The 22176-nt window shown below is 47.7% G+C and overlaps 3 protein-coding genes and 1 long non-coding RNA gene across 6 annotated transcripts; all 4 read left to right on the top strand.

Annotated features, from left to right (window-relative positions):
• The first annotated feature begins 1205 nt into the window (after positions 1 to 1205).
• On the top strand, positions 1206 to 3260 carry LOC112271768. The gene is made up of 2 exons (XR_002965135.1): positions 1206 to 2937; positions 3031 to 3260. It is a non-coding gene; the product is annotated as an uncharacterized LOC112271768 (long non-coding RNA).
• Positions 3261 to 4590: 1330 nt separating this feature from the next.
• LOC100838531 (alcohol dehydrogenase-like 7) lies at positions 4591 to 6557 on the top strand. Its single transcript, XM_014897235.2, has 7 exons — positions 4591 to 4984; positions 5105 to 5187; positions 5322 to 5397; positions 5508 to 5572; positions 5695 to 5793; positions 5861 to 6025; positions 6100 to 6557. The coding sequence occupies exons 1-7, from the start codon at positions 4660 to 4662 to the stop codon at positions 6256 to 6258; spliced, it is 972 nt and encodes a 323-aa protein (XP_014752721.1). The 5' UTR covers positions 4591 to 4659; the 3' UTR covers positions 6259 to 6557.
• Positions 6558 to 13190: 6633 nt separating this feature from the next.
• On the top strand, positions 13191 to 16798 carry LOC100822825 (alcohol dehydrogenase-like 2). Of its 3 annotated transcripts, XM_024461790.1 has the most exons (11): positions 13191 to 13240; positions 13311 to 13408; positions 13510 to 13646; positions 13825 to 13871; positions 14774 to 15108; positions 15229 to 15311; positions 15466 to 15541; positions 15657 to 15721; positions 15835 to 15930; positions 16010 to 16174; positions 16280 to 16798. In XM_024461790.1, exons 2-11 carry the CDS (start codon positions 13369 to 13371, stop codon positions 16460 to 16462), a joined length of 1227 nt encoding a protein of 408 aa, XP_024317558.1. In that variant the 5' UTR covers positions 13191 to 13240; positions 13311 to 13368; the 3' UTR covers positions 16463 to 16798. The 3 variants fall into 3 exon arrangements, with proteins under 3 accessions (XP_024317558.1, XP_003562679.1, XP_014752720.1); XM_003562631.4 differs by lacking the exon at positions 13191 to 13240 and having other exon boundaries at positions 13247 to 13408; XM_014897234.2 differs by lacking the exon at positions 13191 to 13240 and having other exon boundaries at positions 13247 to 13408; positions 16010 to 16179; positions 16280 to 16444.
• A 974-nt stretch (positions 16799 to 17772) lies between these two features.
• On the top strand, positions 17773 to 20475 carry LOC100824775 (cytochrome c oxidase subunit 6b-1). Its single transcript, XM_003562638.4, has 5 exons — positions 17773 to 17930; positions 18700 to 18906; positions 19003 to 19085; positions 19169 to 19250; positions 19950 to 20475. The coding sequence occupies exons 1-5, from the start codon at positions 17895 to 17897 to the stop codon at positions 20001 to 20003; spliced, it is 462 nt and encodes a 153-aa protein (XP_003562686.1). The 5' UTR covers positions 17773 to 17894; the 3' UTR covers positions 20004 to 20475.
• Positions 20476 to 22176: the final 1701 nt, after the last annotated feature.

Below are 22176 nucleotides of genomic sequence, written 5' to 3'. Positions count from 1 at the left end.
TTTTGTGGATTTTTCTTCTTCAATTTTTGCCTTGGTAGCACCGCTAGCATATGCTCTGGAGTTAAATAATTCAGTTCTGAACTTTTGTGTGCAGAAAGTAAATCCACTAAAAAGTAACACTTAGAAGTACTGATCACTATTTGGATGGTGTAAAAGTTATTGCAAGTCTAGTTCCATTTTTATGGTAAAGGCCACGTCGTCTAGCTCCCCACTCGAGACACATTCCTTGGCACCGTGTTTTACAAGGCTTAGGAAAGGGAAATGAGAGTTTAATCCCAATTCCCTTTCCCCTTCTCCTCTAAACTTTCAATAGCCGCAGCCAAACAATAGATTTAAAGTCTTATTTCTTTTAATTTTTATTTCCTATCTCCAATTATCCCCAACCAAACGAGCCGTAGTGGGCTCCCGGGTGGCATGACCTCTGAAGGGTTCTCGCTAATTTAGATTTTTTGAAAGTTAACTTTGCCTATTTAGACTTAGGATTTATTCCGATTATGAAAGGAAATCTTGTCGGCTGTGTGCATCGTTTTGATGCAGAGGCCGGGGAGCCTCCCTTTTCGAAAAAAAAAGAAAGGAAATCTTGTGCTCCCTCTGCACTCCTCTCTGGTTTATTCCGATGCCACCAAGTTGCAGCACTTAAGTGTAAAGACTAAAGACCTACATACGAGTAATATCATGAGCTAAAAGACTAAATACTACTTCCCTAAATAGAAAAGAGTTAAAAATAAGTACTGCTCGTATATAATGTCGTCAGCTTTCCATTTTATAAACTCAAGCCTGACACGCGGGAGACGCTAGCCTACCAGTATATCATCTCGCACCGTCCACCCCCACAAATCATTGCGCCATTCCCATCTTCTACTCCCTGTCTAGCTACCAACAAAGAGAAGACGATGGAGCTGCAGAGCACCGCGAAGAAGCCCATCAGATGCAAAGGTACTTAACTCCATCTCCGGCATCGTATCCATCCCTTTTGCCTGATTAACTGCCAATCTCGTGGCGGATTAATTAAGCATGGCTACGCTACGCAGCGGCGGTGAGCAAGGTGGCCGGGCAGCCGCTGGAGATGGTGGAGGTGGACGTGGCGCCGCCGCGGGCGCACGAGGTCCGCATCAGGATCCTCTGCACCTCGCTCTGCCACACCGACGTCACCTTCTGGCGCATGAAGGTACTAATAGTAATTCGGAAAATATGTTGCGCGCACGTTCGCGCTCTCGCCGGGCTGCGCGACGCGCTCGACGGTATTGCGCATTAGTGTTGGTCGGTTTGCATGAGGCCCATCGGCAGGGTGTGTGCTGCGTGGGGCGGTTCATGCATGGCGACGCGTGCCCTGTGTGCTATCGGTTGGAGTATTCTAGAGTGCGTGCGCTGGCTGTTTTCTCGCTTGTTCCACCGGCTGCTATTTATAGGCGTACGTGGGTGCTGTGTTGTTCCAGTGTGTGCCCTTGTTCTGGTGTGCGTTCCGTTTGTTTTGGTTTGGTTGGTTTGTTTGCTGCCGTGGTCTGTTCTCCAGATGCTATCGATTTCGATCGGCGTTGTAAGATACATCTGTTACTTCCCTTGACTTTTTTTGTTTATTTGGTTTTGCATTAATATTGTGTCTTGCGAGGTGTTAGTTTTGCTCTTCCCTTTTGAGTTGTCGTGCGTTGATGGACGTGTCCACTACTGGCCGTCGTGGCCGACGTGGGCCCAGGCATGGAGGTCTGGATGTGCATGCGGATGTGTCTTCCGGGAGAGTCGTGGGCGTCGTCGGAGGGGGCGATCTGCTGGTGATGCTTCTGCGGATGAGTCGTCTGTACGGCGCCGTCGTCGTGGAGGTGGCCGGGTGTCCTCGGTTGCTGGAGGGCGTGGTGTCGGTGCGTCCGCGGATGGGCTGCCCCGAGGGCGCGGTCGTCGTGGAAGGTGCCGAGGATTGTCGGTTGCTGGGGGCCGTGGTGCTGGTGCTGGTGTGGATTTGCGGTCCGGAAGGCGTGGCTGTCGTGGGAGGGGCCGAGGGTTGTCGGCTACTCGAGGACGTGGGCGTCGTGGAGCTGTTCGTTCTCGAAGTGCGTGTGTTTCTTCTTCAATTCTTTGTATTGTTTGGGACGCTTCTCTTTTGTCTCATGATTTGGTGTTTTAGGTGCTGCTGTGTCTCATGATGTCGATTCGTTGCTTTGCCTCCGGTGTTGCATGCTGTTCGTGGTTACTTGCTTGGTATCGTTCGCTTTTGCGTTGCTTTTGGTTCTGTTTTTCCTTTTTTCGTAGGTAATCTTATGTTGCCGCGTCTTAGTGCGTCGGAGGATAGACCCAAAAGAAAGAGAAGGTGCATGCAACAACGGCCTCATTTGTTTGGTAACGAGTGTATTTTCGTTCTTATGTGTATTTTGTACTGTATCTTATGATAGCGGCTGTATGACGTGTGATTTGTTTGTTGGGTCAAGACGTTGGTGGTGGCGAAGGGTATTCTATGTCCAAAGAGTTCGTGGTTTTTTTAGAAAGGTTTGTTTTGGTGCCTTGAGTGATCGCCTAAAAAAAATTCTTCGTCTTTACTTTTGTAATTGTGGCTTGTAATACGATATCTGAATCATTGCCCCTTTGCTTGAAATGGTACGTGGCTCATTATCACTGGGAAGTTTTAAGACAAGTAAGAGCAACTCTGTAGGTCTACTACAAGTAGTGTCAAAAACATACATGCCAACCTTGCTCCATTCTTGAAGAATAAATTCGGACAAATGACTGGAATCTCAGTCAACACTTCATAAAAAGGTCAGCATTGTTATCTTGAACATTGTTCTCCACCCGGAAGTATTTGCCATCAGAGAGGTAAGATTTGACCAATCCGCTCTCAAGGAGTTGAAACAAAGGCTGACCAATCCGCTCTCAAGGAGTTGAAACAAAGGCCGTCAATGTTTCTCCCCCGTGAAGCTCCATCGTCACCTCGCACAAGATGTTAAGCAGGTGTCCTAAGAATTATGAAAGTTAATTCTCAGATTGTTAGAGTTTTGAATTCTTCAAGTTAAAGTTCACGCATTTTACTTTTACTTCTTCCAGGTATTTTGTCGGAAGATTATGGAACTATGTATGAAAAATGTTGGATTCATATGGTTTCTTTTGTATTTTCAGTTTGAGGATCCGAAACATGTAACATCCAGAGCTACAAAATATCTAGATAATTAATGTAATCTAGGTGACTTTGGATAGTTCAGTGAGAGTACATGTGCCGCCAAATTGATTGGTTTTCATGTAAATAGTGGTAATTGATGATTAATCCCTCCATCCCATACTAAGTGACTCAAATTTTTTCAAACATGGATGTATGTATGTCTAAAAGATACATGTAATAGAAAGTCACTTAATATGTGATGGAGGAAATATGTTTTTATCTAATCCAAGAAAGTGAAATATTTGTGACTAATATTCAAAGAGTCTCATGTTTGAAATCTGAAGTGTTAGAAAAAAGGGTCTGACTATGCCTCAGTCGACTGAGAAACACAAATTCTCAGTCCACCGATCCTATGCGTCCAAAGTAATGATCGTACGGTCAAAAAAGGGTCGGCTGAGAAAAACACAATCTCAAAGATGATCGTACGGTCGAGAAGGCGTCGACTGAGAAAAACAGTCGAGAAGGCGTCGACTGAGAAAAACACAACCTCAGGCGACTGAGCCCAAGCAAAACCGTAGAAAAAATTATGCATTAGTTTTAAGTTATGATACACAAAGAGATGGAATTGATGAAAAAGTAAGAAAAAAGATCAATGTTGTATGTTAAAAAACATAGCAGTATGGGGATTGTCTTTTCGTTGTTATTGTTGGGTGTTTAGCATCGCGGTAATTGCTTCAGTATTTTTTATAATTGCTTCAGTTTTTTCGAGCAGCAAGACGAAGCGCGCGTACCAGGTAGTGTCCCCCAATCCCCTTATTTGGCGGAAGCACCAAAACATCACATAGATTAGTCATCGGAACGACTCTGCTTACGACAATGTACGTAGGACTCTTCTATTATACTTTTTTTAAGTAGAGAAAAAATTTAGTTTAGACTTTTGAGGCAGGTTTTGACTTTTGAGGCAGGTTTCTCAACTAGTCCCATTTTTGTTAGTTTATCCACAAAACCACACGTTTTATGTCCAATTGTCTCACGTCACCCAAAACAACGGTTTAAGCGCATTTGATGGTATTTCTTACATGTGGTCCGCATGTAAGACGTCACGTCTTTTTCATTAAGCCCCTCACCTTTTTCTTTTTTTTCCTCATTCGCTTTTCTTCTTCTAGGAAGCCGGCTTGTCCTTGGCGTCGCAACCACAACACATTTCAACGATGCTGGCACAACTGTACAAGTTATATCATGATCACAGATAAGAAACTAATGTACTACTCACAGATATCCAGGCCACATTCTACAGTAACTCCAGTTAAATCCGTGGCTTGAAGAGAAAAAAAAAGGCAATGTAATCACGACTTCATGAATTAATGAAATGGATAGATACTTAAAGTTTCTAGTACCAACAGACACAAGTTTAAATTATCAAGGGGGGCGTAGAGATTTGCTCTGTCGACCACTACTACCAGGCGGGGCCGGCGTGCGAAAGCCAGACATGGAAGTTGATCCGGCTACGGCAATCTGAGAGAATTCTCGATGCTCGTCCACGCTGACACGCTCTTTTCTTTGATTCTTCCAGTGTGATGGAGAGCGTGGGGGAAGAGGTGGTGGAGGTGGCTGTCGGGGACACGGTGGTGCCGGTGTTCTCGGCGCAGTGCGGCGACTGCGCCGACTGCGTCTCCGACCGCAGCAACATCTGCTCAGGTCTTCCCTACCGCCCGGGCATGCCGCGTGACGGCACGACGCGCTTTGCGTTCGCCGGCACCGGCGAGCCCATCCACAACTTCATAAACGTCTCCAGCTTCGTCGAGTACACCGTCGTCGACGTGGCCCACCTCGTCAGGCTCGGCCCCGGGCTCATGATCCCGCCCGACAAGGCCTGCCTCCTTAGCTGCGGCGTCTCCACCGGTCCGTATAACCGATTAATTAACGAGATTAACTCACTCATGACCAGTCATCACTAATTAGCGAGCTCATCGGTCATCACTGTCGTCTCACTGACGCTTTGGGCAATGCTGATTGGAGCAGGGGTTGGTGCGGCGTGGAAGGTGGCGGCGGTTGAGCCCGGGTCGACCGTGGCCGTGTTCGGGCTAGGCGCCGTCGGGTTAGCGGTAACTATCAAAGATTCCAGATTATTGACTTTCCCAAGTTTTTTTTTGTGTGTGGCTGTCGCCCAAGTCTCCAACTAATCACGGTTAATTTGTACCGTGCGTTGATGTTGACGTGCGTACGTACGGCGCTGCAGGTAGCACAAGGGTCCAGGATGCGTGGGGCTAAGCGGATCATTGGAGTCGATTTGAACCAGGAAAAGTGTGAGATCGGTACGTACGGCAATGCTATAGTCGAAGAAAGTTAAGTTGGATCTAGCACGGAAATTACTTTGCTGAAGAAAGCTTGACAAAACAATGGGAAAACAATTGATTCATTGCAGGAAAGAGGATGGGGATCACCGAGTTCATCAACCCGAACGATATCGGAGGGAAGACAGTGAGCGAGGTCTGACCGATATTCTCAGTCGATCGATCAACGCGACGATCAACGGTGCCGTTCGTGTGTGCTATATTAACAATCGATGATTGCTTATTAACCAGCAATTAAGTAATTTGATGGATCTCCAGGTCATCAAGGAGATGACCGGCGGCGGCGGCGCAGACTACTGCTTCGAGTGCATCGGCTCCACGGCCGTCACGGCGGAAGCGTTCAGAAGCTCCCGAATGGTATGGTACCGACCGTACGTACGTACGTGCACAGCGAGCAAATCAATCGATTTATCATTCCCTGCAGGGTTGGGGGAAGACGGTCGTCCTGGGCGTGGCCAACGGCGCGGCGGCGCCGATCAGCGTCCCGTCGCACGAGATCCTCAGGGGGAGATCCATCGTCGGCTCGCTCTTCGGCGGGCTCAAGCCCAAGACCGACATCCCATTGCTCGCACACAAGTATCTCCACAGGGTAAATTTTTACACCATGCATGCTGCATTCATGCAGAGAAATCCTCATCGAGATCTCCATCGCTTCGTATATAGGAGCTGGAGCTGGACGAGTTCGTGACGCACGAGATGGGCTTCGACGACATCAACGCGGCGTTCGACCTGCTCACGCAGGGGAAGTGCCTCCGCTGCATCATCTGGATGGGCGAAAAGGACGTCAAGGCCAAGCCGAAACAGAATGGAACGCTCGTGTAGCTCGTGTGGGTTGCGATCGGATCGACCAGCCATGATGGTTGCTAATCTTTGGACATATCGTGTGGGGCAGAAGAAGAAAAGGTTAAAAAGTCGAGAGCGAGCGGAGTGACTGGTCGTTGTCGTCGCCTTCTTGTTTGCTCCGGGGTTAAATAACTCAGTTCAGTGTCAAAGGAATCGGTAGATTGATTAGTACGTGATTGTAGCTAATTTTACTTGCCATACGTGTACATGCCATACTTGTACTTGACATATGTATGATGTACGTATGTGTTGCTATATATATACAAGACATTGGCCTACGGGTTCCTTACGGCAAAACACTGTTCTTAACTTGGTTTCAGAGCCTCAACCCCAGCCGCCATGACTTCCGTGCTGCAGATCGCCGGCACCGCCTGCGCCCTCGTCTCGAACCCGTCTGCGACGCTTGCAGCACCGGCCGCTCTCTCCAGCATCCCCGTCCGGCTCGACCACACCAACTTCATGCTGTGGAGGACCCTCATGCTCCCGAATCTCTCCGGTGCAAACCTGTATGGCTACCTTGACGGATCTGTGCCGGCGCCACCGAAGGAGATCACCCAGGGCGAGAGCAAGGAAGCCAAAACAGTGGCCAACCCGGCATATCATGCCTGGTGGGTACAGGACCAGCGTACCCTTGCCATGCTGCTCGCCAACATGGGAGAAGACGTTGCAGCCACGATGACCGGCCGCACCACCTCTGCGCAGGTCTGGTCCGCGGTCCATGACATGTTCAGTGCTCAGAACCGTGCGAGCGTTCGGCATGTGCGACTCCAGCTCCAGACGCTGAAGAAGAGGGACATGACAGCCGCGGAATACTTCCGCAAGATGAAAGCCCTCGCCGACATGATGGCAGCCATCGGCAATCCTCTCTCCGACGATGAGGTCATTGACTACATCCTCGCCGGCCTCGGTCCTCAGTTCGAATCGCTGGCCGCGTCGCTCACCGTTATCACCACTCCGGTCACCCTCGCCCAATTTTACTCTTTTCTCCTGCGATGTGAGGCAATGCAAGAACATCAAGCTCAATCCGGCGAGTGGTCCATCAGGCAATGCTGCTGCTCGTGGTGATCACCGTCCCCAACGATCCAACGATGGCCACTCTTGCCGTTACGGCAGAGGGGCGGTGGCGGCCAGCAAGGAGGTAACGGCCAGCACGGCCAAAATGGTGGCCGCAACAACAACCGTCGCGACGGCGGCAACCGTGACGGTGGCAACCGCAATGGATGCGGGGGTGGCGGACAGTACCGTCCTCGGTGCCAGATCTGCCGCAACTGGGGCCATGACGCGCTGGCCTGCCGCAATCGCTTCAACCAGGGCTATCAGGCGGATGACTAGTGCACGGGCTACCAGGGCAACTCTGCCTCCACGAGCCATGGCTACCACGACAACCACCGGTACATGGATACCGGTGCGACCGATCACCTGACGAGTGATCTGGAGCGCCTCTTGGTTCAAGAACGCTACAGCGTCAAGGACCAAGTACAAGTGGCTAATGGTGCAGGTTTGTCTATTTCGCACATTGGTCATTCGCATCTAGCCGGTTCGTCTTTAAAGCTAAACAATATTCTTCATGTTCCTAAGATTAGCAAGCATTTGCTTTCAATTTATAAACTGGTAACCGATAACAATATTTTTATTGAGTTTCATCCAAAGTTTTTCTTTGTTAAGGACATGGTCACGAGGAAAATAATTCTTCAAGGTAGAAGTTGCGGTGGTCTCTACCCAATTCCCTTCGCTCGTGCGTTGCCAGCCTCTCGTCACGCCTCCAGTAGCATCAAGGTCACCTCCCAGCAATGGCATCATCGTCTTGGTCATCCGACAAATAATGTAGTGCAGTTTCTTGCTAGGCACAAACATTTTTCTTTTTCACCTTCTGAGTCAAATATATCTATTTGTGATGCGTGCCAACATGGTAAAAGTCATGAGTTACCTTATCATGCTTCTACTCGCGTTTCTACTATGCCTCTTGAGCTTATTCATACTGATGTTTGGGGGCCGGCTCTCCCCTCCTCCGGAGATTACAAATACTATGTGAGTTTTGTTGATGATTATAGTCATTTTTGCTGGATTTACCTTCTCAAATATAAGTTAGATGTCAAACATGTTTTCTATTCTTTTCAGAATCATGTTGAGCGTCTTTTGAATGCCAAAATAAAATCTATGCAATCTGATTGGGGCGGTGAGTATCATCGCCTACACAAGTATTTTCAACGTGTTGGCATCTCCCATCGTGTGTCGTGTCCTCATACATCTCAGCAGAATGGTATCGCTGAGAGGAAACACCGTCATCTTGTTGAAACGGGGCTGACGATTCTCGCTCAGTCATCTCTTCCCTTGCGGTTCTGGGATGAAGCTTTCCTCACCGCATGATACCTCATCAACTGCATGCCCACTCCGGTGCTTCACCAAGATACCCCCATCCATCGACTCCTTGGTGTCACACCGAACTATGAGTTCCTTCGCACTTTTGGGTGTGCGTGTTGGCCCAGTCGCCGCAAATGTACTGCTCACAAGCTCGAATTTCGATCCAAAATGTGCACCTTCCTTGGTTATAGCACATTGCATAAGGGGTACAAGTGTCTAGATCGTTCCAATGGTCGCATCTATATTTCTCGTGATGTTGTTTTTGATGAGAATATTTTTCCTTCTGCCACTCCCGGTGTTTCTGTTGATGTCTCCCAACTCCGTGATCTCGTCACTTTTCCCGTCTCCGAACCGGCTATGATCAATGATGTGCGCAAATATGACTTAACCTACCTGGTACCTAATCCGGCAGTCCCAGCCGAAGTGCCTCTTGTGCAGGTCACTGGAGATGGCGACGTGCATGTGGCTCCCAAGCTGCCTGGCTCTGTTCAGGTCGATCAGGAGGCAGGCGCCTCTTCCCCAACGCCTGGGCCTGCCTCCCCGGCCCACTCCGTCTCTGTTGATCCAGCCCAAGACGAGCTGGGCCTCTCTCCTAATGCTGGACGGGAGGAATTCCCAGTTCCTGCCTCTGCTGCGACGGCTCCGCCACCTGCTGCTGCGGCGCCTCCGCCGCCTCCCGCTGATGGTCACTCCATGATCACGCGCAGCCGAAATAATATTCACAAGCCGCGGGAGTTAAAGGATGGCACTGTCCGGTATGATCCGCGTCGTCGTGCTTTTCTTGCGGCTCCTACTTCTCATCGTGATGCTCTCGGTGAACTGGCATGGCGTGCAGCGATGGAAGATGAATTTGATGCTCTTTGCAAGAACAGCACCTGGACGTTGGTGCCTCCACCACCAGGAACAAACATAGTTAGCTACAGGTGGATTTTTAAAACCAAGCACCGTCCCGATGGCTCCATTGACAAGCACAAAGCTCGCCTTGTTGCTCGAGGATTCACACAACAGCACGGCATTGATTATGGTGATACTTTCAGTCCTGTGGTGAAGCCCGCTACGATGCGTCTTGTTCTCTCCCTGGCAATCTCTCGCAATTGGATCCTTCGCCAGGTCGACGTGAGCAATGCCTTTCTTCATGGTTTTCTTGCTGAGGACGTTTACATGCACCAACCTCCGGGCTTTGAAGACCCAACTCGTCCTTCCTTTGTCTGCAAGTTGCAGCGAGCTCTCTATGGACTGAAGCAATCCCCTTGGGCATGGTACGCTCGCTTGAGTGATCGTCTCCAGCAGCTCGGTTTTGTTCCCTCCAAGGCTGACACGTCCATGTTCATCTTCTCACGCGATGGAGTTCAGTTGTACATGTTGGTTTATGTGGATGACATCATCATTGCCGGCTCCACTCCACATGCCGTTGATCACCTCGTGCAGTCCCTATCGGAGATTTTCCCGATCAAGGATCTTGGAAAGCTTGAGTACTTTCTTGGTCTAGAGGTGTCTTACAATTATGGGGGCATCTCATTGACACAATGCAAGTATGCTTTTGATTTGCTGCATCGTGCCAATATGGAGAATTGCAAGCCTACCTCCACTCCTCTATGTGTACCCAACAAGCTGGCAAAGGATAGTGTCACTCCTCTTTCGGGTGATGATGCATTTCGGTATCGGAGTATGGTTGGTGGATTGCAGTATCTCGCGCTCACTCGGCCGGATATCGTGTTTGCTGTCAACAAAGTATGCCAATATCTTGCTCAGCCCACAGATGAACATTGGGAAGCAGTTAAGCGCATTCTGCGATATGTGAAAGGGACCATGAATACTGGCCTTAGCATCACCAAATCACCGTCAACTTCCATCAGCATATTTACGGATGCTGATTGGGCGGGATGCGTTGATGATCGACGCTCAATGGGTGGTTTTGCGGTCTTCTTAGGATCCAATCTGATTTCATGGAGTTCCAAGAAGCAACCCACCGTGTCTCGGTTGAGTACCGAAGAAGAGTACAAGGCCCTAGCAAATGGTACAGCTGAAGCAATCTGGATGCAGTCAGTGTTGCAAGAACTAGGAGTTAAACAATAGAAGCCACCGATTCTCTGGTGTGATAATCTTGCCGCCACCTATTTGACTGCAAATCCAGTATTTCATGCTCGCACGAAACATATTGAGATTGATTTCCATTTTGTTCGTGAGCGTGTGTCGTCAGGGACACTTGATGTCAGATTCATCTCCTCAGGCGATCAACTCGCCAATGTGTTCACCAAGCCGGCGACGAGACAAATGCTGGACCGATTCAAACACAATCTGAATCTTGTACACAACGGTTCAGATTGAGGGGGCATGTTAGAGGAATCGGTAGATTGATTAGTACGTGATTGTAGCTAATTGTACTTGCCATATATGTACATGCCATATCTGTACTTGCCATATGTATGATGTACGTATGTGTTGCTATATATATACAAGAGATTGGCCTACGGGCTCCTTACGGCAAAACACTATTCGTAACTTTCAGATTTGAGTAAATTTCACAGAACCATGGATTTTGAGACCGTCTTCTCATCGAGCCCCCACTTTTGCTAATTTGTCCGCCGAACCACGTGTTTGTGTCTAATTGTCTGTCATCACCCAAAATGACGGTTTACGAGATTTTAACACTATTTTTACAAGTGGTTCCCGCATGTTAGACGCCACGTCCTTTTCATTGGACCCCTTACCTTTTTCTCTTTTTTCCCCCTCACCCTCTATTCTTCTTCTAGCATGGAGGAAAACAACCCGCGGAAAGAAAGCCATCCGTGCGCGCGGTGGCGGCCTCCTCTGACCGGGACGACGAGCTAGCGACTGGGCAGCAGGGCGGCGGGGCGGCAAGATCCGTCCGATGCGGGACGTCAAAGGCCTTAGAGACGGGGCTGGTCGGAGCAGCGCGGCGGCGGCAGGTCAACTCCCGCTAAAGCTTCTCCCGAGGCTGTTTTTCTCTGTGCTAGAAGAAGAGAGGACGAGGGAAAAAAAAGAAAAAGTCAAGGGGTCCAATGAAAAAGTCATGGCGTCTGACATGCGGTGCCCATTTGTAAGAAATACTGCCAAAATCATGTAAACCGTCATTTTGTGTGATGTAAGACAATTAGACATAAAACATGTGGTTTTGTGGACAAATTAGCAAAAGTGAGGACTTGGTGAGAAGACTGTCTCAAAACCTGTGGTTTGTGAAATTTAATCTCGAAACTTTGTGTGCAGAAAGTAAATCCACTAAAAAATAACATTTATGGCATCCGCAAAGGCTGATTGTTAATTAACCGATTCTAATTTAAAATTTGTTTGTGTAAGGAAATAGAAATAGGAGAGAGAAGAGAACCAACTCTTCGTGAAGAATCGGACTCTTAAGGAAAATATCGACTAAGAGTTAGTTAACAGTCAACCTTTTAATCTCATGCTCCCTTCATACTCCTGTCAGCTGGCTTATTCCGATGCTACCAACTTGCAGGTTGCAGCACGAAGAGCATGAACAATGTGGGGTGAGGCTAAGAAAATATCTAGCACCGAGTCTACAAAACCCAAAAGAGCTGCAGTGTACTAGATTTGCAAGACTCGACCTCTAGGACGCACAGGACCCATCTGTCAGATCTCTCTCCCATCCAACTGCTTCTTCTTCTTCCTCCCAGACTAGAAATCTCCCAATCTTCCCCTGACATCAACTAGAAATCTCCTGATTGAAAAATTGCCTCAACTTGAATTTGGGGTGGGAGGCACTGATTCTCATCCACAACGCGCACAGCAAGAGAGAGAGGGGGGGGGGGGGGGGCACACGCGTCTATGGCGATCTGCTCGGCGGCCAAGCGGGCACGGGTGCACGACCCATGACGCAGGAGATCCGCCGCGGCTTCCTTCTCACCCAGCCGGTCTCAGCCTCTCGGCAAAGTCGGCAAGGTCGCCCGCGTCAGCCTTTGTCGGCAGGGTCCGCCTGCGTCTGCATGTTCCGCGGCTTCCAGATGCTTGTCGACTCGGTGTTCGTCACCATTACAACGTCGTCCCTCCCCGGCGACCCATCCGCCAGTGCCTCCTCCCTCTGCCACTTCTCCCTCTCCATGGTAGAATCGGGCGAGGTGGCCACAGTCCAGGCGGACGAGATAGAGGAGGCATGGGCTCCACAATTGTCAACACGGCTTTGGAGCCGTGGCAAGTAGTTGCGTTGGGCCTAAAAAAAATTTCTTAGCTAGGCTTGCTGCAATGGTTAGACCCGGTGCTAACATTTCTTAGCCCCTTCTTAGCTATATGTTTTGAACATTGCACTTGCTCTAAAGTGTAAAGATTTTTTTTTTCAGCACTAAAGTGTAAAAAAGTTTTTTTTTTGAAAGCACTAAAGTGTAAAGACTAAAGACCTATATACAAGTAATATCAAGGAATCACCGTCACCTATATGAGCTAATTTATATTTATCTAGCTAAATTGATGATCTACGAACGCGTGTCTCGTTATCAAAGTACTCCCGCACTACTTCCCCTGATAAAAAGAAAAGAGTTACAAATTAGTACTAGTACTACTCGTATACCATGTCTTCGCCTTTCCATTATAAACACAACCCCGACACGCGGCAGACGCCATCCTACCGGTATATCACCTCGCAGTGTCCACCCCCACAAATCATTGCGCCATTCTCATCTTCTACTCGCTGTCTATAGGCTCTAGCTACCAACAACTTCTTCGAGAGACCAAAATCGCCGGGGAAGGAAGAAGACGATGGAGCAGAGCACCGCGAAGAAGCCCATCAGATGCAAAGGTATTACCAGTCTACCACATCTCCGGCATCGTATCCATCCCTTTTGCCTGATTAACTGCCAATCTCGTGGCGGATTAATTAAGCATGGCTACGCTACGCAGCGGCGGTGAGCAAGGTGGCCGGGCAGCCGCTGGAGATGGTGGAGGTGGACGTGGCGCCGCCGCGGGCGCACGAGGTCCGCATCAGGATCCTCTGCACCTCGCTCTGCCACACCGACGTCACCTTCTGGCGCATGAAGGTACTAATTTGGGTTAATTAATTAATCGGATTAATTGCAAAATTCTTCGTCAGCTTCGCCGGGCGGTGTCCAGCTTAATTGTTGCAAGCGGAGTCAACGGAGCTGCCACTGGGAATGCTCTGGCTAATTTGGCAGTCCTCCCGGCGTGCCCTTTGTGTTTTCCTCTGTTTCGTTGTAGGATTTCCCGGCCATGTACCCGTCGATCCTGGGGCACGAAGCAGCCGGGTACGTGAAATGAAAACGCCATCTATCTCTGTCTTACGCTCGCTGAACGATTACGACACTTTCTTTTCATTTTCGGTACAGTTCTGCATTTGACTTTTGATTCCATCCAATTCCAACAAACAATGAGAGTTTCGTACCAGTCGTCGACATCATCCCCCAATGTCTGTACTGGCGGAAGCACCAAACAGCACATAGACTAGTCGGAACGACAATGTACTCACTATTACCATTCTAGCACGACAGCGTCTGATTACTATGGGCAACTGCTAATCTTGTTAGCATGGCCCACAGTCGTATCTGATCGCAACAAGTTGGTATAAAATTCGTCCTATGCGTAGCAACACCCTAAATTAGTGTAGGTGTAGTTAATTTTGCATGTTCTCAAAGTACTGGGCTTATAATTTATAAACCAATTCCTTTGGATTTTGAGATGGTTCTGATGAACAAAAATAGAGAGAGCACTAACTTAAGCCCCCAAGTTCAGTTCACAGAGGCAAAATGCCCCCACCTGGCTATAGTCCTCAAAAAAGGAAAGAAAAAACCGAGGGGCAATGCAGAGCACATGGAAAACGCAAAAGGCTAAGTAGTAAGTACAGTACATGGTTGCAACACAACACATTTCAACGATGCTGGATCCTAGGAGGCATAGAGAAGCAGCACAACTGCACAAGTTATATCATCATCACAAAGAAGAAACTAATCTACTGCTCACAGGAATCCAGAACACACTCTACATCAGCTCCAGTTAATCATGACTTCATGAATGAATGAAACGGACAGATTCCTAAAATCCACCAACAGACACAAGTTCCAATCATTAGGGGCCCTCGATCGTGATTAGCTTTGCCGACACTCTTTTTTTCTGATCAAACCCCTTTTCTTGGTTGATTTGATTCTTCCAGGGTGGTGGAGAGCGTGGGGGAAGAGGTGGTGGAGGTGTCCCCGGGCGACACGGTGGTGCCGGTGTTCTCGGGGCAGTGCGGGGACTGCCCCGACTGCCTCTCGGACCGCAGCAACATCTGCTCGGGGCTTCCCTTCCGCTTCCTGCCGGGCATGCCGCGTGACGGCACGACGCGCTTTGCGTTCGCCGGCACCGGCGAGCCCATCCACAACTTCATAAACGTCTCCAGCTTCGTCGAGTACACCGTCGTCGACGTGGCCCACCTCGTCAGGCTCGGCCCCGGGCTCATGATCCCGCCCGACAAGGCCTGCCTCCTTAGCTGCGGCGTCTCCACCGGTCCGTATAACCGATTAATTAACGAGATTAACTCACTCATGACCAGTCATCACTAATTAGCGAGCTCATCGGTCATCACTGTCGTCTCACTGACGCTTTGGGCAATGCTGATTGGAGCAGGGGTTGGTGCGGCGTGGAAGGTGGCGGCGGTTGAGCCCGGGTCGACCGTGGCCGTGTTCGGGCTAGGGGCCGTCGGGTTAGCGGTAACTATCAAAGATTCCAGATTATTGACTTTCCCAAGTTATATTACTCACTCAGTTTTTTACTCACTCAGTTATATTACTCACTCAGTTTTTTACGCCAGCCCGTGGCTGTTTCCCAAGTTAATCACGGTTTGTGCTACGTACGGCGCTGCAGGTAGCGCAAGGGTCCAAGATGCGTGGGGCAAAGAGGATCATCGGAGTCGATTTGAACCCGGACAAGTGTGAAATCGGTACGTACGATAACACGTACTGGTATAGCAGAAGAAAATTAAATTGGAGTCCGTTTTGTTGCCGAAGGAAGCCTGACTGAACAATATATTAACGAGAAGGATTCATTCTTTCCAGGCAAGAGGATGGGGATCACCGAGTTCATCAACCCGAACGACACTGGAGGCAAGGCTGTGAGCGAGGTCTGACCGATTATTCGATCTCAATCGATCGAAGATCGACGGTGCCGTTCATATGTGATTGATACTACTGCTAGATTGCTGGTTAACTAGTTTGATCCTTGATGGACCTCCAGGTCATCAAGGAGATGACCGGCGGCGGCGCAGACTACTGCTTCGAGTGCATCGGCTCCACGGCCGTCACGGCGGAAGCGTTCAGCAGCTCCCGAATGGTACGGATTTGTGCCGCGACGGCAGATAATTACTAGCAAAACTGATCGATCGACGTTCTTCTTCCCTGTTGCGCTGCAGGGCTGGGGGAAGACGATCGTCCTGGGCGTGGCCAGCGGCGCCGCGGCGCCGATCAGCATCCCGTCGTACGAGATCCTCAGGGGGAGGTCGGTGGTCGGGTCGCTCTTCGGCGGGCTCAAGCCCAAGACCGACGTCCCATTGCTGGCCCAGAAGTATCTCGACGAGGTTAGGTAGAAGTAACCAACAGCTCATGCACATATCAGGACAGGTCTCTGGATTGTTTAGACGAGACGCATGTTGGTTTTCATCTTTGTTCCTGATTGCTTGCAGGAGCTGGAGCTGGACGAGTTCGTGACGCACGAGATGGGATTCGACGACATCAACGGGGCGTTCGACCTGCTCACGCAGGGGAAATGCCTCCGCTGCATCATCTGGATGGACGGCGCCAGCGCCAAGGAGAACGGCAACGGCGGCGTCAATGTCAAACCGAAACAGAATGGCACGCTCGTGTAGCTCGTGGGTTGCGACCGGTTCGACCAGCCATGATGGTTGCTGTTCCGCGGGCACATCGTATCGTGTGGGGGAGAAGAAAAGGTTGAGAGCGAGCGGAGTGAGTGGTCGTTGTTGTATGCCTTCTTGTGTTTTCGTACCGCGCGCTATCGATTCGAGATCGCATCTGATCTGGGTGATGCGTTTGTTGGTTTGCTTTTGGGGGATGTGGTAGCAGTGCGATCGAGCGTGTGACAGCATTGTCTGCACCTCCCTGTAATGTAACGACAATAATTCAGAACGCAGCGTCTCGGTGACACTCTGGCTAGTAAACGTGATAAACACCGCTCACCCGTTGAAGTTCGTGCGCCGATTTGGAGACTTGGGGATGAAGCGCCGAACGTATATACAGTACTCCCTCCATCCGTTCTCAAACGAGTGACGTGGATTTATATAAAAATATCTGTTCTGAAACGAGTGACGTGGATTTATATAAAAATCTATGCAAATTTAACTTACTTATTTTGTGACTACTGTATAATGATGATGACTATACAGTAAAGAAAAAGAAGTAATGATGACTAATTGGATAATCAGTCTAATACCAGAATGTAAATGAGAACCACGTGTGTCCTGTTTCCTGAAATTTATGAACTGTGTGGCAAACGGACGGAGGAATAGGATGGTGCAGATGAAGGAGAAAGGGGACAACGAGCCCTCCTCAAAGAGAAGAGGAACTTGAGTGATTTCGCCGCAACATGCACTATGATTAAGACTTAAGAGAAGCGTCCTGAATAATATTATGGATCGGCCCACAACAGCTCTTGGATGGAAAATTTCGATGGACGAGATACAAAGAGGCCTGGATCACGGGACCCAGAAGGAATTTTCGCTGATGTATCCATTATACAACCTGAAACTCTTTTCATGATACACATCATTTCTTAAAAATATGACACAACATTTGGTTGATGACCAGATACAACTTTACAAACATTTGACATGCCATACTTAATTGCTCGTAAGCCAAAGCGAGACAGAAGGCAGGTGGCTCAAAATGCATGACAAACGACCGACACAAGATAATGAAGCAAGGCATGACTAATTTTTTTTGAGCGAAGCAAGGCATGACTACTGTACGTCTGTACGACATTACAGATGTCAAGGGCCCAAAGTCCTATTTAAATCGGATATAGTTTTGATGGCTACATGGCAAAACGTGAGCCCACAATAAGACGTGTTGGGCCCAGAATAAACGAGCCCAGATTGAACAATCGTCAACGCAGCCCAGTCGAAAAAACCCTCTACTACACCTTTTTGTTCTTCCTTGGGAGTTGGGAACTTCGGACCGGTCCGCCTTTTCCTTCTCGACGACGCCAGCCTCCGGTCGATTCTCTCTCTCCCGGTCGCAGGAGTTCGCAGCCGCCGCGCGTCCAGGAACCTCCGCGGCGCGCTCATGGCGACGAAAGGCAAGGCCCCGACGCTGGCCGAGGTAAGAGAATCCATAGCTCCACCCGCTCTTACCTCGCCCAATTATATTCAGTTTAGAGTTCCCCTATGTGATCACTAGGCGGCTCCCGGTGAATTGGCGCCGCGGGGCGGCCAGATCGGCTCTTTTGTATAACCTCGTGGCCGTATTTAGGCGGAGCGATGGTATTAGATTCCGTATGTCGTGTCCCAGTGTATGACACCGTACTAGTAGGGTTTAAGGGGTCAAGACTCGAGATGTTTTGTTTGATTAATTCTTGTGGAAGTCTGGAAGAGCCAGCGGCTACTGCGTTCACGATTGGAGTTGATTCGGCTATCATCGGTGTCCGTTGCTATCACTGTTAGTAGATGTTGAAGTTACCAACCCCAGGTCGTGTGCCGTCAGGATTTTATTACGCAACTTTGGTGCGAATGAAGGGTCAGCACTGTAAACGTTTGCAGACTTTCATAGGTTCAAAAGAGGAAGTGCTTATTTTTTTGGCATTACAGCAATTTTGTAGTTGACTGGTTCTGGAGTTGGTTTGATGTCAATATGGCATTTTTTATTTTATCTAAAAAATATGGCATTCTTTATGTTTTTTATGTATGTTGTACTATACCAGTTTGTTTATCTGGGGATTAAATCTCTATGAGAACTTTGACATCCGTGTAGTATTTTTATATGATCGTTTTATGATCCCAAGTTAACTAATCTGTGGTGATTTTTTCCTACTGATATTAATCTTTCATGGTCCAGACCAAGCCCTGAAAACTTGAAGTCCACCTTTTTGCAGGAATATTCACTCCCACCTAAGGAGGTCCCAGTGGAAAATTCAGCTGAGGGGAAATCTGCTATTAGCACTGAAACCTCACCAGCTGAAAAGACTGATGCTGTTGTCGAGGAAAAAAGTGAATCTCCTGAGGTGAAAGAGACCAACCCTGCTACAGAGGAAAGCGATGAGGCTGCAGAGGAAACGACTGATGAGAAACCAGAAGTTAAGGTATGCTATTACTTCTTTTTCTATACGACGTATGATATTACTACCTAGTGGCCAACAATTACAATAAGTCAATACTAAACATATATTGCTATACAGATTGAGACAGCTCCAGCAGATTTTCGTTTCCCTACAACCAATCAAACAAGGCATTGCTTCACTCGCTATGTTGAGTATCATAGGTATGGTCCTCCCCTTTCGCCTTTTGTAACCGATACATCATTGGTTATTTGAGTCATTGACATGGACTATGGTTTTGTGGCAGGTGTGTCGCTGCAAAAGGAGAGGACGCTCCAGAGTGTGAAAAGTTTGCAAAGTACTATCGGTCACTTTGCCCAAGTGAATGGGTATGCATTTTTGTTTATGCCTCAATTTTTTCACTGCTGCTTTTCAGTTTATTCTGAGATGATGAGGTAGGTATTTCTATGGCATATGGAGCTTCCGTACTTCGTTATCTCCTTGCTGACCTCAGACTTGCCTACAGACGGTGTATTATTTGAGGACTCCCATTAGAGCCTAATACCTGTGTTATTTAGTAACATACTGCTTACCTTTTGATAATCCTAAACTTTCTGGTTTCAAGATTATTTTTTCTTGTTGTTCTTTAGTCATGCATATTTAATCTTATCAAGAATTGCATCTAATGGAGCAACTTCTTGACCTTGGTTCACTTGTGGGTTAGTTGAGTTGGATGGCGTTGATTTTGTAGTCTGCTGAGCAAGAGTTGGAGAGCACAGAAACCTTGCAAATTGACATTTGGGAATAAAAGACATGTTGCTTTATGGCTTAGAATAATTTTGCACATATGGTTACAACAAGAATTTATCTGTATGGGTAAGCTTCTGAAATGTTGGGTTCTTTAGAATGCGTACAATGCTTGATGAACCTTATATATGCTCTGGCAACTTTCTTTACGGGTTGGTGGCATTTCGGCTGTATACGCTGTCTGAAATGATCTATTAGTATATCTTAAGCGTTACTTATATCGCTTTTAGTTTTACAACATGACCTTTCTCAACTTGATGACATGGTTGTGTCTTATGCAGGTTGAGCGTTGGAACGAGCAGAGGGAGAATGGCACATTTCCTGGACCCTTGTAGGCTGTAGTGGTGCTCAAAGAAAAACATGCTGTCATCCCAACCTATCCTTGGCAACTGGGCGAAGTTACTGAGAGATGATAAATCGTCGGTTCTTTTTTTAAGAGTTCTTACAAATAATTTTTGACTTGTTGTAAGGTGGTTCTCAATTTCTCGTATGTTCGCTGGATTTCGGTCAAGAATACACTCTTGGACTTCACCGAACTTGATGCCTCCCTCCCCCTCTGGTTGCATAGGGAGGTTTTGAATCGTGCTAATGTCTTTGTTCTACCGGTGCAAGAGTGTATGCGTATGCACTAGCGCAATGCGTAAAAGAGGCAACTAAATGGATACATGATTCACATTGTTCTGATACATTATGCACAGCGTTGCCTGAAATTTTCTTTGGGTGGATTTGAATTCTATTCGACCTCTGTACCACTCCTTATGCTGAATCCTGTGATGTGTTAATGAGACAGGTTTGAGTTTCTCCTTTGGATTATGTTGTCTGTGGAAATTGAAAACATAAGATTGTAGAGTTATTAATACTTGATACCAGCTTTTTTTTTCTTTTTTCCTTGAATAGTATAGCATTGAATAGCACCTGACTAATTCCCCAGAAAGGTTATTTGGTTACACTGCGAAACAAAATCACAGAAACCTCTCAGCTGAAAAAGTTTCCTATTTTAGATCTTTTATTGTACTGTAGATCTTTTTAGGAAATTTATTATATAGAGCATGATGATTCTATGAATCAGATAACCAACATTAAAGAAATATATCTGAGAATACTCAATTAAACTCCTTCAATATTGAAAATCTTTGAATCAAAGAGCCTGATTTTCCTTCCAGCTTTCAACCAGCGCGTTTGCCGTTCTCATTGCACCGGAAATAGCCTACCCTGTCGTCGGCCATATCCCCAAGATCGGCAATACGCTTCTCTGTCCTCTCTCTCATAAACGCCGCCTCGCTGCACGCTGCCGGCAGAGCACGCTGGAGCACACCCATGTGCTCAAAGCTCGTGTGGTAGCTCTGTATTCAAAACCTGTACAAAAAAGCTCGTGTGGTAGCTCTGTATTCAAAACTTGCATTCAAAAGCTCCTAGCTCTCTCTGTTCGAAAACAAGCATACCTACACTTCAACTTCAATTCGTGAAAAAAAGCAAAGGGGTACCGAGTCAGGCTGCTTGTTTTGTCAGTATCGCAAGAACATGGTGGTCCACAGCAGAGTCCATGCTGTTGAAAGTTGCTCCCTCCAATCAGAATTGGTTTAACAGGTTCACGTATCAGAGTACTCCTTCGTTTCATAATTTTTGTCTCAATTTGCCTCAAAATGGATGTATCTATTATTAAAAAGTGTCTAGATATATGTAATATTTCGACAAGAATTATGAAACGGATGAAATACGTGATACGGCGGGATGCGTGCGCCGCCGGCCATCCGGTGCGAGTCGCAAAACGATCGAGGTTTTGTCATTGAGCCAGAACCGACTGGTGGCAGAAAACCACCGGATGGACCAAGGGTATGTTTGCTTTTGAGCCAAATCTGACTTTACCAAAATATTGGTGCGCCCACGGTTCCTGTCTACTGTTCGGATTGGTACCGAAAATTTGGCCAGCCCATGCATCAAAGAAAAAGATGTCACCAGCTTCTAAAATCTGCCCCATCTTATCTCATTTTCTAAAATTTCTGTTTTGCACATACGTACGGAGTATATGTTCTCCTGACTTATGAATAGGTGAATAACCAACCATCTATATACATATGGTTACAATCTAAGTTTGGCAAGTTATACATATCGTTTCAATCTAAGTTTGGCAAGTTATACATATGGTTACAATCTAAGTTTGGCAAGTTATACATATCGTTTCAATCTAAGTTTGGCAAGAGTATTGGTTGCAAACGAAATTGAGGCCCAAAATTGGTAGATAGTGTGGCTGCAATCCAAACATAAAAGAGTTTACCAAAATTTTGGGCATGCCCTCATTTTAATCATGCCAAAAATTTAGTGAGGCTAGTTGGGGCTCAATCAAACCAAACGTGCCTCAAGTGCCGGCCGGTGGACCGTCAGCGAGGAAGATAATGGTGACGGTGACGATGGCGAGCTAATTAAACGTTGTAGCATGCATTGGCCAGCCGTCAGCCATCAATTGCATTTCAGCCGAAAAGCAATTCTTCAGTAAGAAACTGAAAACGC

This window comes from Brachypodium distachyon, chromosome 1, assembly GCF_000005505.3.
Source record: "Brachypodium distachyon strain Bd21 chromosome 1, Brachypodium_distachyon_v3.0, whole genome shotgun sequence".
Classification (NCBI taxonomy): domain Eukaryota; kingdom Viridiplantae; phylum Streptophyta; class Magnoliopsida; order Poales; family Poaceae; genus Brachypodium; species Brachypodium distachyon.
Note: the sequence above shows the minus strand (reverse complement) of the source record. Positions and strands in the feature narration are given on the sequence as shown.